At 52.9% G+C, this 16,337-nt stretch overlaps 5 protein-coding genes across 5 annotated transcripts; 2 read left to right on the forward strand and 3 right to left on the reverse strand.

The window, feature by feature from the left end:
- Positions 1-5: 5 nt before the first annotated feature.
- On the reverse strand, positions 6-7,419 carry SEPMUDRAFT_150446 (Not1-domain-containing protein). Its single transcript, XM_016906179.1, has 2 exons — positions 6,643-7,419; positions 6-6,507 (listed from the first exon to the last, which is right to left on the reverse strand). Exons 1-2 carry the CDS (start codon positions 6,956-6,958, stop codon positions 581-583), a joined length of 6,243 nt encoding a protein of 2,080 aa, XP_016759666.1. The 5' UTR covers positions 6,959-7,419; the 3' UTR covers positions 6-580.
- A 197-nt stretch (positions 7,420-7,616) lies between these two features.
- SEPMUDRAFT_150447 (Oxysterol-binding protein) lies at positions 7,617-9,335 on the reverse strand. Its single transcript, XM_016906180.1, has 2 exons — positions 9,072-9,335; positions 7,617-9,022 (listed from the first exon to the last, which is right to left on the reverse strand). The coding sequence occupies exons 1-2, from the start codon at positions 9,132-9,134 to the stop codon at positions 7,883-7,885; spliced, it is 1,203 nt and encodes a 400-aa protein (XP_016759667.1). The 5' UTR covers positions 9,135-9,335; the 3' UTR covers positions 7,617-7,882.
- Positions 9,336-9,992: 657 nt separating this feature from the next.
- Positions 9,993-11,601, forward strand: SEPMUDRAFT_150448 (uncharacterized protein). Its single transcript, XM_016906181.1, has 3 exons — positions 9,993-10,288; positions 10,342-10,461; positions 10,515-11,601. The coding sequence occupies exons 1-3, from the start codon at positions 10,118-10,120 to the stop codon at positions 11,529-11,531; spliced, it is 1,308 nt and encodes a 435-aa protein (XP_016759668.1). The 5' UTR covers positions 9,993-10,117; the 3' UTR covers positions 11,532-11,601.
- Positions 11,602-12,219: 618 nt separating this feature from the next.
- SEPMUDRAFT_150450 (Cloroperoxidase) lies at positions 12,220-16,224 on the reverse strand. Its single transcript, XM_016906182.1, has 5 exons — positions 13,932-16,224; positions 13,424-13,860; positions 13,342-13,373; positions 12,789-13,281; positions 12,220-12,706 (listed from the first exon to the last, which is right to left on the reverse strand). Exons 2-5 carry the CDS (start codon positions 13,554-13,556, stop codon positions 12,576-12,578), a joined length of 789 nt encoding a protein of 262 aa, XP_016759669.1. The 5' UTR covers positions 13,557-13,860; positions 13,932-16,224; the 3' UTR covers positions 12,220-12,575.
- On the forward strand, positions 13,758-14,429 carry SEPMUDRAFT_118826 (uncharacterized protein; the record flags this gene model as incomplete). Its single annotated transcript, XM_016901459.1, has 2 exons — positions 13,758-13,801; positions 14,048-14,429. The coding sequence occupies 2 exons, from the start codon at positions 13,758-13,760 to the stop codon at positions 14,427-14,429; spliced, it is 426 nt and encodes a 141-aa protein (XP_016759670.1).
- Positions 16,225-16,337: the final 113 nt, after the last annotated feature.

Raw genomic sequence — 16,337 nt, forward strand, 5'->3', positions numbered from 1 at the left:
AAGCCGCCCAATGTATTCGTTAGCAACTATGCACTACTTTACAAATAATCATCTGTCTCGTTACCGACAAAGTCTGACCTGATTCTTTTGTCTTTACCCGCCCGGCCCCATTCTAGCCATTGCAATCCGATTAGTCCGCCTGTGTGACGCCGCCCCATGCATGAATGTGCTGCTCTTACTACTACTACATGTCACACCTTGAAAGGAAATGACACACCCTCCACCCACAAGCTGCCGTCTTTTCCCCTCTTGTCAAAGTGAGGGGCTCATCAGCAAACGAAATTACACGACGCCGTCCTAGATATCCTTCCCGAATTGAGTCTAAGCTCTGTCGACCTGGTCAGTCTCTCGCGCCCGTCTCTCGCTTCTGTGATCTTTGGAATCTTGGGTCCTGAATCGATGGCCAATCAGAGAGGCGTGACACCGGCACCGCACTCTTTTCCTCAACTGGATGGGTCGCAGCTAACTTCTGACTCAACCGCGTATGCCTTGCAGTCAACTTTTCGGCAGCTGAAAGTGTTCGCGCTAAGACCACCGTGACTGCACTCGCGAGCTTCGCTTGCCAGTCATCATCGTCAGCCTAATGACGTGCGCTGTGCGGGCTGTTCGAATGCGTGAGAGTGAGTAAAAGTTCCTCGACTTGTGGTGCAGCTCGAACCCAAGGCTGCTCCAGCAAATTGTAATTAGGATTCTTAATCATCTCCAGCAGCAACACCAGCAGACCCCAAGGATGAGGGTGCGTGATCAACATGCGCTCACAAATGACACGCATGATCTGTTCCTGCAAGTCCTGCTGGCTAGTGCTGAAGATGTGTTGCACAGCAGTGGAGAAGTAGTGAGTGTGGGAGTTCACGTAGCGGAGCTGGTTCGTGACGGCCCAGACGAGGTGGTAACGAGCTCGATGACCAATTTCCTGCAAGAGGCGAGTGATGAGACGAGCTTGTGCGGCACCTGCAGAGAACACCGAGGAGGCAGAGGTGGCAGTAACTCCGACATAGAGCACCATCGCATTCAAGAGGATGGGACTGATCTGTCCATCCTCGCGGTCCACTACCGCTTTGAGGAAGGCGAAGTTCTGCTCGCTGAGGTCGTTCGCCTCACAAACACGTTCCATCACTGCCTTGACACCAGCTTCATGGAGCACATTGTCCACATCAGAATAAACGCTCGGCGGCACGCGAACCTGCTCGAGCCGGTTGATCTTCAACCCAGAAGTGAATGGGTTCGGCTGCGTCAATTGTGCCGTTTGCGGGACTGCGGCGCTCACGATGTTTTGCAAGTGACCGAATTGCACCGGAATAACCGCGTTCAGCTGCATGTGATTTTCAACCAAGTAGTCCGAAAAGTCGTGGTGCAGCACCATCATGAACTTGACTACCGCACGGTAGAACTCGGGAGCGACAATTGCTGCTTCAGGAGACGAGCAAAGATCGTCAAGGTTGATGAACAACACTGCAAGGAGCTTTGTGAACTGATTCCATCCTCCGTTGCCGCGACCGTTTACCAGGAATGCTGGAATCAAGAGGCGGTGACTGAGTAGCGCAATCCACGAATACAAGAAACCCGGGAAGTACCGCGGCTGCATGACTTGGAGTGCTGTGCTGAAGACCTTGTAGACTTCAGCGTCCTGCTCTGATGATAGTTGCGAGCGGTTGTTGTCAATCTCGCAGAGTAGAGACGAGAAGAGCCTGAAGAATACTCGGCTGTTGAAGCGCTCAACGCTTCGGTTGTGATAGTCGCTCATAACGAGGATGACCAGACTCACGAAAGCCTCCAGTGATTTTGCCTGGTTGGTATTTGTGCTGGCTTCGGAAGATCCCTGGTAAAGTACGAGGGTAGCTGCGAGCTTCGCCAGTGCATCAATGCCGACATAGGCCAAGTCGAAGGTTCCGTACGGTCTGGCTGTAACGGCCTCAAAATGACTGCACGAGTACTCTATGCAGCTGCGGTAGAATACGACAGTGTCCTCTGGGTTTGCCAGCACCCCTCGATCGTGCAATTGGGACACGAAGGCCAGATAGCGATAGTTCTCGGGTTGATGATCCTTCTGTAATTTGATCCATTCCTCGAACAGGTACTCCTGCTGATCGACTTGCTTCGAGTCAGACTCGGGGCTTGGGAGTCCGTTCGCGTGCACGGCTGCTTGGTGAAGTCTGTTCATGATCTCCCTGGCAACGACCAATTCCTGTGGAAGGGGTTCTGAAGAAGCCTCCGGGCTCGGCACAGGTATGCTGTTGATCCACTGAGCGAGAGCTTCGTACGATTGAGCAAATTCAGCACGGTGTGCCACGGCATTTTCGCCCAGCAGTAAGTCTTCGACGATGTCGCCAAAGAAGTCCATGGCGATCAGACGCCGCTGCCTGAGTGCTTTACTAATCAGAGAATCGATGTGATGAATGTCAAGCAAGGCCTCGCTATGGAGTGCGACTGTGGCAGGCGCATTGAAGATGCGATCGTCCTCGACCGTAGCAATCGTCATGGTGATCTGTCGGCAAGCTTGCTGCGACATGCGGCAGAGTTGGGTCAGGAACCGGGCCAAAACTTCAATCTCTAGACGCTTCTGCGCATCGCCATAGATGAGTAGAAGACAATGGTTGGCACAGGCCAGCACCGTATTTTCAAACTGTGGCGCACTCTCAATAAGGGTGAGCAGTTGACCATACACGCGGCGGATTGTGGCACCTTCACCAATTTCGCTGATATGTTCCTCAGGCGCCTCTCTTGAGGCGGTCTGGAGCTCCGACATCAGGGCAATGATGCGATCGTTTACGGTGGCAGGATCGATCAGGCCGTTGACGTGAGCACGCGCGACTTGCATACCAGGCATCCGTTGATTTTGACCCGGATGTGGCATGGCAGGGGCCTCGGCAGGAGTTGGCATGTTGGGAAGGTAGCCATCGCCCAGGACGTCGAGAGGACGAGTGCCGTCTTGCGAAGCCGAGCCGCCGGCAGGAGGAATACGGGCCTGACGACCAAAATCCTCGTACAATGCCAATTGTTGCCTGTTCAAACCATTCTGATCTTGCCTGTAGGGCTCCGGGATCAGAGTGGACCAGCGGCTGACCGGGACTTGAGAGAACGGCTCATTCGGCCTGTGCTCAAGGTGTTGCTGACGATCGTTGATTGCATCACCCAATTGCAGGTCAATCTCTGCCAAAGAATGGTCCTCGGCCGCTTGCTCCACGAGTCGGCAGACGGTGTCAATATTGTCATTGACGAACATGAGGATCTGGCCTTCCGGCAGCTGCTCCGGCAGACTCCGAGCTGCCAAGAGGCGAATGTTGTTGGTGATGCTCATGCGCAGCGGTTCCTTGCATGTTACTAAAGCGAGGCTCCCTGACAGTGACTTGACCACAGTATGAGCGCAATTGCTCATGGTTCCGGCATCGGGCTCGGTGACAAAGTCCTTTTGTATGAGCTCAGAAGTGGAAATGCTAGCAATTGTCACGGAGCGCTCGACAACGGGTGCGATGATCTCGAATATGGCTTGCTGAGCGGCCGTGACGAATATGCTCTTCATCTGTTGAGGGGTAGTGGTGCCGACCGCCTGTGGAATGTGCAACATGTGGCCCAGATCTGGGACCTGCGACATGACAGCCTCGGGCGAGAAGCGTTCGCTGGGTCCACGCTTAGACAAACCCATCAAGGCCATCTCACCAAACGCGTCCGGACCGCCTTCAGGTATGTAGTTCTGCAACATGTTTTGCTCTAATGATGGCCGAGTTCGAATGATATCGAGCGGCTCAATGTCCTTGATGTCCATGTTGAATTCGCGACACAACATTTCAATCTCAAACTTCATGTTGAGTTTGAGCTTTCCGCCGTGGTAGAGCTCACTCAGTAAGCCAAGTAGCTCCTGGATCCACGGATTTGGTGGTCTGAAGACTTTCGAGTTCGAAGCTTGTACCAGAGTCTTGCAAGTGAATGGGATGGCAACGAGAAGCCGTTCATTATCATACGCCTCCAACAGAAGATCCTTGAAGGAGAGGTTACGGTGCAGGATGGGCAGGCTCCGCGCAAGTGTGATTTGTCCCAGCCACCCAGCCAAGTTCTTCATGGTAGCACGCTCGTGCGAATTGTCCAAGGTGCTTTGAGCGTTGAGCATCTTCTGACAACTGATGTATGTCTCGCGTAAAACTTCAGCCCACAGCAGCTTTCTGTTGAAGTTCTCTAAGATCTGCAAGTACAGCGCTTGGAAGTTTGGCTGCGACTTGGCGAGTTCATCGACCAGGTAATGAGCGAACCACTGGGTGTACTTTTCGTCAAGCGCCTCCTCAATCTCCTTGAACTTCTCTTCCAGGTTGCGCTTAGAGACGTTGTTCAAGACGAACATGACTTTGTCTGATGTTTCTTCGTTGGGCTCTTCGTATTCAATTTCCATATTCGGCGGGTCAACCTGGATAGCACTGAAAGCAGGTGCCATGACCTCAAAGTCTTCGTCATCGAGCACCCCATTTGCGATGCCATTGGTGCCGTCACCGTTCATGCCACCCGACTCCTGCTGCAACTCTCTCAGGACATTCTCAGCGGCTGTGACAGCATCTGTAGAACGCAGGCTAGGGATATGGAGGATACGCTCTGCAAGCTGTGGCCATTCCTTAAGACGGGGCAGCACATGCAATAGCGCTTGAAGTCCGAAGCGATACATCTGATCCTCTGGCTGAAATCTCGACACCGCGTCGAAGACGCTGCAAATCGCCGCCTGTTCCGCAATGCCGGACAGCACACGATAGGAGATGAGGCCACCGAAGAGAACAGCGGTCAGGGCCAGAGCTTCATTTGGATACTCGCTGAAGCAGTGGTACTCGTCGAAGAGACCGCAGATCATCGCAGCGAACAGGTCCTGCTCCATTGGATCCTCGGATTCCTTCAATCGCTTGAGCTCAGTGATGACATCGCTAGGATTCGTTTGAGCACCATACATGTCCTTGTACTGCTGTTCCATATGGTCGGTCGCGCCCTGAGGCAACGCGTGGCCCTGTTCATCGCTGGTATCAAGAAGAGCGTCGCGTTGATCATCCTCGCCGTAGTTGATCAACCTGGGATACGTGGTGAGACACTTGCGAAAGACGTCACCCTTGTGTTCTTCAAACATAGCATCGGCAATCAGCTCCAGCAAGGCATGCAAGGTCTTCACAGTCAGCGGTGCGGACGATGCGGCGACTCCTTCCTTCTGCACCAAGAGCTCGTCGTCAACCTTGCCTTCTACGAATTGTGTGATGGCAACCGCGAAGTTGCCCGGTCCCATAGACGTCATGTGGTTTTGCGCAAATGCTACCAGGTCACAGTGACCCTTCCCATGCGCATATGCGGCGAGATCCACAGCAAAGCTCGTGGGCAACGTGAATAGCAGCTCAAGCCAACCGTGTACCAGGGCGTGATCGTAGATGATGGGCAGCAGGAGCGGCTCTGGAGTGTAGTAATCGACGAGACGAGAGGCCACCCAGGTCTTATCGTGGTGCCAGAGCGTGTGCATGACGAACTCGTGGCTGTCGTGACGCTTGATCAGAAATGGATAGAACAACTGCTTCATAGCTTGCTCCTGCAGTGGTCCCCAGGGTCTGTCGGTAGCTGCTGCTGCACACACAAAAGTTGCCATGTTGGGATTCACAATGGTATCGGGAATTCCCAGCTGCTGTGACATGTTGTACGTGTCTTGTGACCGGAAAATCATGGAGAAGAGGGCTTGCGTGGCATCTTTGGACACCAACGGGTGCTTGATGGCGGCCTCGGCGCAAGCTCGAACAGTGACTGAAGCCGTTGCGTAATGGGTCAGGTCGAATGCCTGCCTGAGATTTGGTATCTGCATCACGTCCAGCTCTTCTGGCTTGGTGGAGAGGAAGGCAACCACGAAACTGAGTTGCGTCTCAGACCATTGCCATTGGCCTCCCCACAGCAGTTGGATGTCAAAGTTGGCATATTCTCTTGCCAGCGGAAGCAGCGCATTGTAAAGCGCCAGGAACTGTTTCTTGGTCACTCTGAGCCCCTCCTTGTCGAATCCTGTGACAACGTCTGTCCAATCTATCCGTGCTCCTGCGCGGTGCTGTCGGACCGCCTCCACAAACACGCTCGGGTTATAGGCCTCGCCATCTTGCACGATGATCATGTACAGGAGCACATTCGCGATCTGCGGGTAGGAGATGTCGCGTGTCTCCGCAGAAGCCAACACCTCTTTGCAGGCATCGAGACTGGCGGTGGCATCTGGGCCTGCAGCCTGGAATTTCTTCACGAGACGCGAGTCTTGCTGCGACTGCAGCAGATCGTCCAGCAGCATCGCCGACTCCACGGCATAAGGCGTGCGCAGACCTCGGGTGCGGTAGTAGATGCGGACGGCGTAAAAGAGGTTTTCGCGGAGCTCGTCGCTGGAGCCGCGCGGGTCGTGGATAACTCGTTCGACAATGGATGCTAATACTGTCGGCGATGGATTGATATCGGCGTCGGTGGACTGAAGGGGTTGGGCGAGCGCTTGGAGCGCTAGTGGGAATGTCTGTACGAGACTGGTGGCCGCTGGAAGGTGTAAGCTAGAGGTCGCAACAAGTGCCAAGCAAAGCAACCGCGACTCAGTAGTGGACAGCTGCATCTTCGTCGTGGTGGTATCTCATCTCTCCTACGACCATGATGGATTCTCACATTAGAACTCACCTTTATGCCTCAAATCAGCGTTGGTGGCTGTTGCTAGAGACTGAAGCAGTGCCACTCGTGCAATGGCATCGAAGTCAAAGTGATCGAAGAATGGCTGTAGGTTGAGGTCGCGCAACAGGTCGGGATCGCTGGTGTCCAGAACTCGCGCGATATGATCTGCTTGCTGGGGATCTTTGGTCATTTGCTGTAGGTCTGCCTTGAACAGCTGATAGTAATCTGCATCATCGCTTCCCGTCGGAGCACGTGTTGGACTGGCAATGTTGGTTGCTGCACTGCTCTGGAGCAGTTGCCTGAGATACGTCGCAAACGACTCCATGCCCACAGACACGTCGTCGACGACCTGGGAGATTGTCTCTGCCTGTGCTGTCTGTCCACCTTGTCCCTTCTCGTCTGTATTGTCCACTCGCTGCGCCTAGCAGATCGTTCGACTTTTGAGGGGGAGAGCAGGCTGTCCCCACGAGCTGTGTCCGCTCCGGGCGAGCTGTGCAAGTCTCCGGCGACTCGTAGTTGTGTGGTCGTAGCGAATTGTCGGGCTCACCACTCCCGCTGCTTCGCGAGAGGCTTGTGTCCCAAGCTGCGAATTGGTGCGAGCTGCGATGGTATTGCTGCAGGCAGTGGTCTCGATGTCGCGGTCGCTGTCTCGGTCGTCGATGTCGAATGGTACCGATTCGTGCTGTAGGTAGCCGCAAGGTTTGTGGAGCTGGCCTGGCCTGCGAATAATAGGCGAACTCGACGCAGTCGGCCACCCTGTTCAGAAGAGAATACGATACGTCGCAGGGCTGTTGGAATGGAGAGCTGAGCAAGTTCGTGATAATGCTGCGTTTAACTTATCTCGAGAGAGCTGCTTCTTAGCTTCAAGTTTGCTGCTCATATCACGCGCCGAAATCGTCACACCCGGAGGTTCCTCTAGAGGACAATTATTGTAGGAACTAGATGCAATACTGCTACCTAGATACCTGCTCATTTCACCACGATGCCTAGGTACATATGGGTGAAATCATTGCAATTGACATGTTCACGGTCAACTGAAAAGTACGATATGAAGTACCTATGCCTTCTACTTCTGAAAATGATTATGACCATGTGTCCAGTCGCTGAGGTAGGTAGCTGTTCCCCTAATCTTTCACCCGTGGTATCATGCTTTCTCATCTTACTAACCTCCTTGCGCTCACGCGCTATTGTACAATGTCATTGAGACATGCAGATTCATTCCGGTCTGGCAATTGCCCACTTTCCAGCACTAGAACCCATTCTTGAGCTCCTCGCTCAGTGGACTGAACGGAGGCTTTGCATTCTGTGCCTTGGTGGGATCGAATACCCAAATACCACCAGTCTGGTCCTTGTCGAGGCTTCCGTACGGAACCTCTTTGATGAGCTGATCAAAGATGGGAAGTGAGTCGGTTCTCGAGAAGAACGTACTCTGCCACTCGCGTCCTTCAGCTTGCTCCTTCTTTCGAGCCGCTCTCTGGAACTCTTCAATCTTGGTCTTCTCAACACTGGTAACGTTCATATCACCCGTTTCGATTGCTTCAGCCACCTTCTTCCACGCTCTCCTGGACTCCAGAGGGTCCTGGTCCTCGATGTCCGCAACCGACAATGGCGTTTTCGGCTCTTGCTTCGCATTGTACTGCACTACAACGTGCTTGTCCGCGTCCTTGATCACAATCTCGTCTGTCCAGCTTCCGTCTGCCTTGTATATGACGCTCTTCTTGTCCTTCTCTTTTCCGTGTGGGAAGACAACCGCTGTCACGGAGTTCTTCTTGCCACTGACCCAGCCTGCACCTGCATAGTCCACGCGAGCTGTGTAGCCGGATGAAGACACAATATAGCTGCTCTTGTTCAGTTCCACGTACGGCGATCCCTTGAGGAGGCCTTCGATGTGGAGTGCGGGCAGAGTGATGAGATAGTCCTCATCGTAGGCGTCTAGGTGGAGCAGGGCATGTCCGAGCTGCTTGACGTTGATCGTCGTGGAGAAGCTCGCCTTCTGTGCATTGTAACCCTGCAGACGAACACCGTGCTGGTTGTTCCATATACTGTATGCTGTGACAGGCGGGTGGTGTGAGACTTGCTCGCTCACAAGCTGTGTCTCGCCGGCGCTATCTGACCACTTCCCCAGGAACAGCTCGCCCAGGAAGGGATTGATGGGCTTCTTTTCCGATCCGAGCTTCTCGTTACGGCTGGCGTATTGCTGCTTCAGTGTGCTCAGGAACCACTTGAGTACAAGTAGCATACGTTTCTGCTTGTCCTTTTCGGCAGCTGGAGCTACCAGCAGTCCTGGCATTTCGCTCCAGTAGGCTGAGAATTCGGTGAGAGAAGTATTGGAAACAATCCATGGCGGTGCCGTCATGGCCGAAAGGTCACCGTTGAACGATGTGAGTTGCTACTTGTCGTTAGCCGTGAGATTGCAGGAAGCGCCAGACTCGCGATACCTTCAGGAAACCAGTCCATGATCCCTTTTGCGCAGCAGGCACTGCGGCTCCCTCTTCAGACATGTTGATCGGGATGTTGCTTTTCTACTGTAGCAAGAACGGACTCGGGTCGGCGGATCGATCGGAGTCGGAGTAGATGTGAAGTGTCGGAATTGGAGTAGACGTCTAGATCGCGTGCAAGTCGAAGAGCAGTCCGAGAGGGAGAGATGGTATAGTAGGTAGGTAGGAGGTTAGGTAGGTAGAGACGATATACAGACGACTAGCGTCGTCGCTAAGGAGTTGTTGTGTTCCAAGATTATTGGGCGAGGGCGGGCGCACGTCATACTGTCATACGGTAGCCGCTAGCAACGGGGGCGTCTCCCACTCTCACCTCATCTCACCTCACCTCACTTCACTTCCCTTCATGCCCCTTCACTTCACTTCACCTCACCAGTGGCCATACTCTTCTCATTCCACGCACGTGCTTCTACCCACGCCGTTATCAACGGTGAGGAGGGTAGAAGTCACTGTAGTGTAGCCAGGTCAGCGCGGGTATTGATACCTCAGTCGCCGACCGCCTTTCCAGGAATCAGGTACGTGTAGAAACAATCCATCAGGTCTGAGCGAGATGGACAGCGCGCCAGTTCAATCCATGTTTGACGCCCTCCGTGTTGAGTTGACTAGCATCCTCTAGCAGTTCACGATATAAAGCATAGGTACCCACCTAGGCATGTGATATATATAATATTGGAGGTTAAAGTGAAATAGTGAATACCCTGTTAATCTTTAGCCCCCTAACCTTAATATGTCCTACGGGCCTGCCCGTTGGTGGCACGGTGTCGGCCAATTTGTACATATGCGCGCGCGCGCGCGCGTGTGTCTCTCGCGCGTCTCTTCTCTCTGTCTCCTTCTCCTTCTCCTTGTCCTTATCCTTGTCCTTCTCCTTCTCCTTCTCCTTCTCCTTCTCCTTCTCTTCTCTTTTGACTACCTCATTGCAAAGGACCTTTTCACCTTAAACTTCTGGGGAGCCTTTGTCTTAGAAAGTGAGTCTGTCGACTCGTAAGACAATGGCATCCAGCAGTATCACAGACTGTTGGGAAATCGACGGCCAAATTTTTCAACGGCCGACCACGTCCAACTCACAGGACTTCTGGTATTGCACTCCGACACGTTGGGCTGAGTGGCTTACCGAGGCCACCAGTTCTGATGCACGACTGAAGAGCGCTGCCCGCAAGAGGGTATGTATCGGCGGTATGGTCACAATCGCAAGACTCGACGCTAATGGGAGCAGATACGAAAATTTGACACCGCCCGACGTATCATGGAAACAGAGGAGGGCGCCCCGGCACGCACACCGTGTGAGACTTGTGAGTCCAGATCGAACCAGGGTATCGAGTGTAGAGTGTTCAAGGTACGAGAAGCAGTATGCCGACTAGAACGAAACCTGTCTTGACGGGAACGCAGGATAAGAACCAACGACACAGACCTTGTGCGTACTGTGTTCGCAGTGCGAAAGGAGGGTGTGATACGGGCCAGACCGCGTATATGTCCATCCCGAAAGCGGGAAAAGAACTTATGCTCGCAAGGGCACGAGCCAAAGAACTTTCTCAGCATGTAGCGGCGATCAGAGCTAAACAGTCCAATGCACCACGCCAATCGGACCTTGGACAACAATCGCCTTCTTTTGCAACAAGCGACAGCGAGGACTACGTGCCGCGACCTACGAGGCGTCCCCGAGCCAAGCAGCCAGATGCACCTTCACGGCAATCGAACCTTGGGCAGGATTCGCTGTTGTCTGCAATAAGCGACAGCGAAGACGATGTAGTGCGGCCTACAAAGCGTCGCAGAACATGCATGATGACCACTTCGACAGTCGATGTCGTCAATGTCGGAGCGCTGGCGAAATCTGTCGACACCATACAGTACGAAGATGAAGATTCTGATAGTTCCGAGCTCAGCAAGCTCGACAGCACCATCGCCTTCGACCACACTATCGAGCCTGCGCTCATCAAAACCGAAATCGCCGACGAGTCCAGAGCGGAAGCAAATGGTGGTGACACGCGACCACTGCAAAACGGAGCAGACCCAATTCGCGCGGAGTCAATCACGAGAACCATTCCCGTATCCCTCCTCTCGCAGCCAGTACACATGATGCAGCAGCAAAATGAAGGAGATCCCTCTTCTACCACCATCCCGGCGGCTCCAGAAGTCCACGAACGCAATTCCACCCAACAACAAGCCAACAACAACAATAACAACAACAATTCACCACCACCATCGAATAACACAGCTCGCGATCGCTTAATCCTACGAGCCGTAACTCAAGCCCGAAACTCATTCTGGCCCAGAGTGGCGGAGCTAGTTAACTTTGGCCTCGAGCAGCCCGATCATCATCATCATCATCAACAACAACTCACAGCAGAAGAGGTCAAGCGAGCTTATGAACGCATCGACGTGACTGATCGAGCATTACTCGGTTAGATTCCTACCTCTACCTCCTATACCCTTATGTACTGTAGTAGGTACTTACCTACATGTATATATACCTGACCTTACATATACACCTTAACCTTCCGTTCATTATATGTATCCCCTCGCGCTACCGACAGCGATAGGTACTATAGGGTTTCCTTCGGAATTCGGAACCTCGGGTACACTAAAGGTAAATACGAAGAAGAAGAAAAGGAGGCCTTGGCTGAAGAGAAGTCTTAGCTTTCGTCACTACATAGTACCTTGGCTGGAAGTCTTGTGTATAACGTACATGTAGTATACCTACAACCTACAACCTATACCTGGAACCTACCTTACCGTATATTTCGGGTTCTTTTTTTTAGATTATATTGGTACTTGTATCATCGTACTACCCTACCCATAGTAAATGATCGCATGTATACCTAAAGGTAGCGAAGGAGTAGGTCAGGTATATAGTAGTTACGGAATATCGGCCAATTTTCGGCGTGCCTCAGGTACATACCAAGAAAGTTTTAGTCAAATACGACTAATACCTATATGTGTACCTACCTAGGGTTGCAGGGATGAGAACGCGCTATGCACTTCGCTTGTACATGCCCGTAGGTAGGTAACGACATTAGGTACCGATAGAGGACAGAATTCGAGTGCGACATCCTGAAAGATTGGTCTCCATCTGTTTCTCCGAACCAATACGAACGCCAAGGTAAGTATGCAAGGTATTTATGTATACACCAATCCGAAAAAGAAAAGATTCCTAGGTACATACGTACACACGTCCTTCCCGCTAGATGCAAGAAAACAATAACGAAGAGAAAAAAACCTTGAACGAGCTTCCCGCTGTTTCGTCCACTGAGCTTGGTATGGGTGCATTTGCCAAAAACTGTAATATCCTCGATGAAACCCCTTTCTTCCTCTTCTAGCTGCTGCTTTGCAATGGCAAGAAAGGCAGCACGACCCCCCATCGCCTACTATCAATAACAAATGACTTCACCGGGTGGTTGCCCAAGCACGCTCAAATTTTGCAATCATGTCAATCCACAGACAAGACAGCGCTCAAAGCGGCTCAAAGTCGGTTCGAAGGCTCGACTCGACGGCAATGATATGTTCCAGATCGTTCTGATCTTGCGCGGTGAACATCTCGGCAGGTCGGGTCCAGCCCAAGTGTGTGGGGAATCGTTCGTTTTCTGGACACAATAATCATGTCAGTTGTTTGGTTCAGAGGCTAGAGTGGAGCAGCCACGAAGAAAAAGAACAATGAAATCTTACCAAACCAATACTCTATAAAGTCCTTCCTCACGGTGAAAGTCTCCTTGTCACCACCCCAAGCAACCAGCGAAAGAACCTCTCCCAGACTGAAAGTCTCCGCCTTCATGTTGAAGAAGTATTCCGGGTTCGTGAACTTGGACTTAGCCTGACGAGCAATCTTGACCCGAGCCAGTGTTGTCTTGTTCAAAAGGGGGTCCGGCCAGTAGGATTTGGTTTCGTCAAAGGTCGCCTGGTCAAACGCCCAGCCATTGCCATTCCAGTAGTCATCAGCGCGACTGAGGCTGGCATCGTGTTCGAGAGTGTTGTGAGCGCGAAGTTGCTGGAGATCCCATCGGTCTGCGGTGTTGTTGGGGTTGACCACGAGGCCAGCGGTCCAGGCTCCTCGTGCGATCAGGGGGTCGAAGTTGAGACCCTCGGTCATTGCCTTCACCATGTCATCCATGGTCAAGCCGTTTTTGGCGCCACCGTCGCGGGGGAGGAAGCCGTGGTTGGCCTGTGATGTGGTCGTCAGCGATACGCAAGTTTGGAATGGCGGGTGATCCCTAGTACATACGAGGGTATTCAGCATGGGACATGGCCCGCGAACTGACCACAGTTAGCATTTCGAGGGATATGTACATGATGAGTTGACATACAGTCATCTGGTCCTGGTGCCTGCCAGTTGGCGTAAGGATCAACCGCGTTGGTAGCCTGCGGTAATGCTAAAGTCGAGCCGACAAGGGCGAGAGCTGGGAAGGTGACATGCATGAAAAAAGTTTTGGTGTACATGTTGAAGCTGATAGAAATTGAGAGCAAAGGTGATGAACGACGCTGGATGCGAGCAGTCTCTCCTCTGTTTATGAATGTTCCGAACCTCCCTCTCCGCACCGTATTCGAGGCAACGAGATTCGAGTGGTACGTTGCTCCGCCATTGCTATGATGCGCTTGTGGTGGTACATGTGCTAGGTCACAGCTAGGCAGTATGCGTGAATGGCAATCAAGCGTGGCATTCAGCGACCAGCGAATCAGGCTTCGTTCGTTTCAAATTCCTGAACTCGTTGTACATATGCCTATCGAGGCTGTGGCTTTTAGTCTACTCAGTACCATAGTTAGCCTGATTGGGATATTATTTAGTCTGGTCAGTGGAGTTCGCAATTGTCGTACTGGCCTGAGCGTGGGCGTGTGTTCCCGGCACATTCGGCTTGGGTGCATCTGCAGTGGACGACAATAGTAGTACAGTGGATCCCTCCGCATTTCGAATGCTCGGCTACAAGATCCAGAGAATGTGACGACCGACAACGAGTCGTGGCGTGGAATGGAACGTCAGAACCCGTCCCTTCTACCCTCACCGACCGAGCGGGCGTCATCTACGGCCCGCGGAGGCAGGATGCTGCGAGGACTGCTGAGGATGGACCAAGCTGTTGCCTGTTTGTCGCAACATCTCAGTCTGATCCGATTCCGGCCAAAGAGTCATCTGTTCGTGAGTCTCCACAATCACCAGAAACACGGGATTTGGCGATCAGTACTTCGTGGCCGACCCCAGAACAAACACACTGCAAGGGCGGGTCTCGAATAGATGACATCGAAGTCGACTCGGGCTCCCCACTCTCAGTAGAGCATGTGGACAAGATCGTACCGCTGAAGCACGCCGAGAGCCAGTGATTTCAAGGGGTTCAAAAGCCCGTGGTGTTGGTTGGCACGTTGGCTAGCACAGTTAGAAATATGGAGCCTTGACGCTACTGATCGGTGTGCCCCATTTGGCTTAAGCGACGGCAGCCTTCTTTGCATGAAGTCTATGATACAGCCAGACTTGACTTGGCGGGCTCGCAACCGAGTGGAAGTGCAGAGAAAAGGTCACAGTGGGATGTCATCTCCTGAACTGTGTTGGCTGTCTCGCTGGCCAAGTTGCTGCAGTCGGAAACATGAGGACGGAGCGATCGAATCGGTGCAGAGTGTACATGTTCCGAAGTGTGGATTGGTGCCGCAACACTGCATAAGATGCATAAGTGAAAACGAGGTTTTACGAGGCAGCGCTCATGTGGGCTGCTCTGCCACAGTTCAGCCGAATGCGCTCCGTGGTTGACCAGGGTTCTGTGCTTGGCAAGGAGCCGTGGGAGTGGAAAGCAAATTTAGACAAGATGCCAAATTGCCAAGCGTGAGTTTTGAATCCAGACGTAAGGACCAGATCTCCATAGTAGGGCGTTGTCCCACCCCTGCATCCTACTGTACACACTCCAGCAACACTTTGGACTCCAGAGGACACTCTCTCACAATCTGCCCTTGCCCTTGAATAGTGCCGTCCAACTCGTTCGCGCAGTGCTCCTCTCACAGTCGCAACAAACAACCGAGTAGGCCGACGAAATCTGCGGCTATCGATGAAAGTGTCGATCCAGCACGTTGGCAAAGACCTATGAGACATCCGATACTGGTAACACACACCCCAACATAGGGTATTTGTGTTTGCACACGTACGCGCAAACGGAGGTGTGTACATTGCGGCGCGGAATCGGCTGACTTGAGGTAGATTTCATACGACCAGTAATGGCAGTTCGATTGTGGTCGATCAGGCTCCGCATCCCCATTTCGGGAACGTACGCCAAAGGATTCAAGGCGTAGTGGTTCGTGTCGTCTATCGGCATGCGGCCTGCGTACGAATTGTCGAGGGGGCCCAAGAGTCGAGATAGGCCCGAGAGTGTCGAAGGTATACTGGAAGTGCGAGATTCCTCACAGGTCACCAGACCAGTGTCCCCAGTCCTGCTCCAGATGATGCTGTGTCCGGGGGATGGAGCTGACTCCAAAGTCTTCTTGCTCGTGGATTAAGGGTACTCCTTGAACATGACTCGTTGCAATCCGAGCGCTTGGCGGAAGAGTGAGTGATGGAGGGGCCGATGGCAAGCGAGCGGCGCACGAGGGCGAGCATGTGAACGCCCGGGCTGCGGTAAAGACGAAGGCTTGCAGACGATGTGGCCTCAGACAGTCCCTCGAAGCAGGGCCAGCACAGTGCAGCTCAGGTGTGCATGTCATGTTCCACTCGGCATACCGACCAGGCCCGACGGTCCGCCGGCAGAAGGTCACTGGACCTCAGGGCAGCACTGATGGGATCGGTAGGAGGTAGCGGAAGGTTCGAGAATCTTCTTCCTGTCCTGCTCCGACACGCACTCCATGCCTCCAGGGCTTGCTGTATTCATCGATTCATTGCTGATGCCATGGATCAGGTGATCTCCCAGTGGTGCCGCGAAAAGTAGTAGCATCTAGTGAGTTCAAGTGGTCAGTACGGTGGTAGGTATTGTACCTACCGAGGTAGGATAGTACGTGTGATCAGATATCTCTTGGCGTGTCGGAGGTGGTCATGTTGACTATGAAGACGCATCGGGAAGGTGAAGCTGAAGTGTACCTGTATAGGTTATCATGGCATGCAGGTACCTACTCAACCTGGAGGATGTAGGTGGGGGATGGCAATGAGATGGAGCAGACGAATGGAAGGGAAGGGATGGGATGGGATGGGATGGGATGGGATGGGAACAGAGGAGGAAGGAAGGACTGAAAGGGAGGAAGGAAGGAACCAGGGCA

The sequence above is a fragment of the Sphaerulina musiva genome, assembly GCF_000320565.1.
Source record: "Sphaerulina musiva SO2202 unplaced genomic scaffold SEPMUscaffold_7, whole genome shotgun sequence".
Lineage (NCBI taxonomy): Eukaryota > Fungi > Ascomycota > Dothideomycetes > Mycosphaerellales > Mycosphaerellaceae > Sphaerulina > Sphaerulina musiva.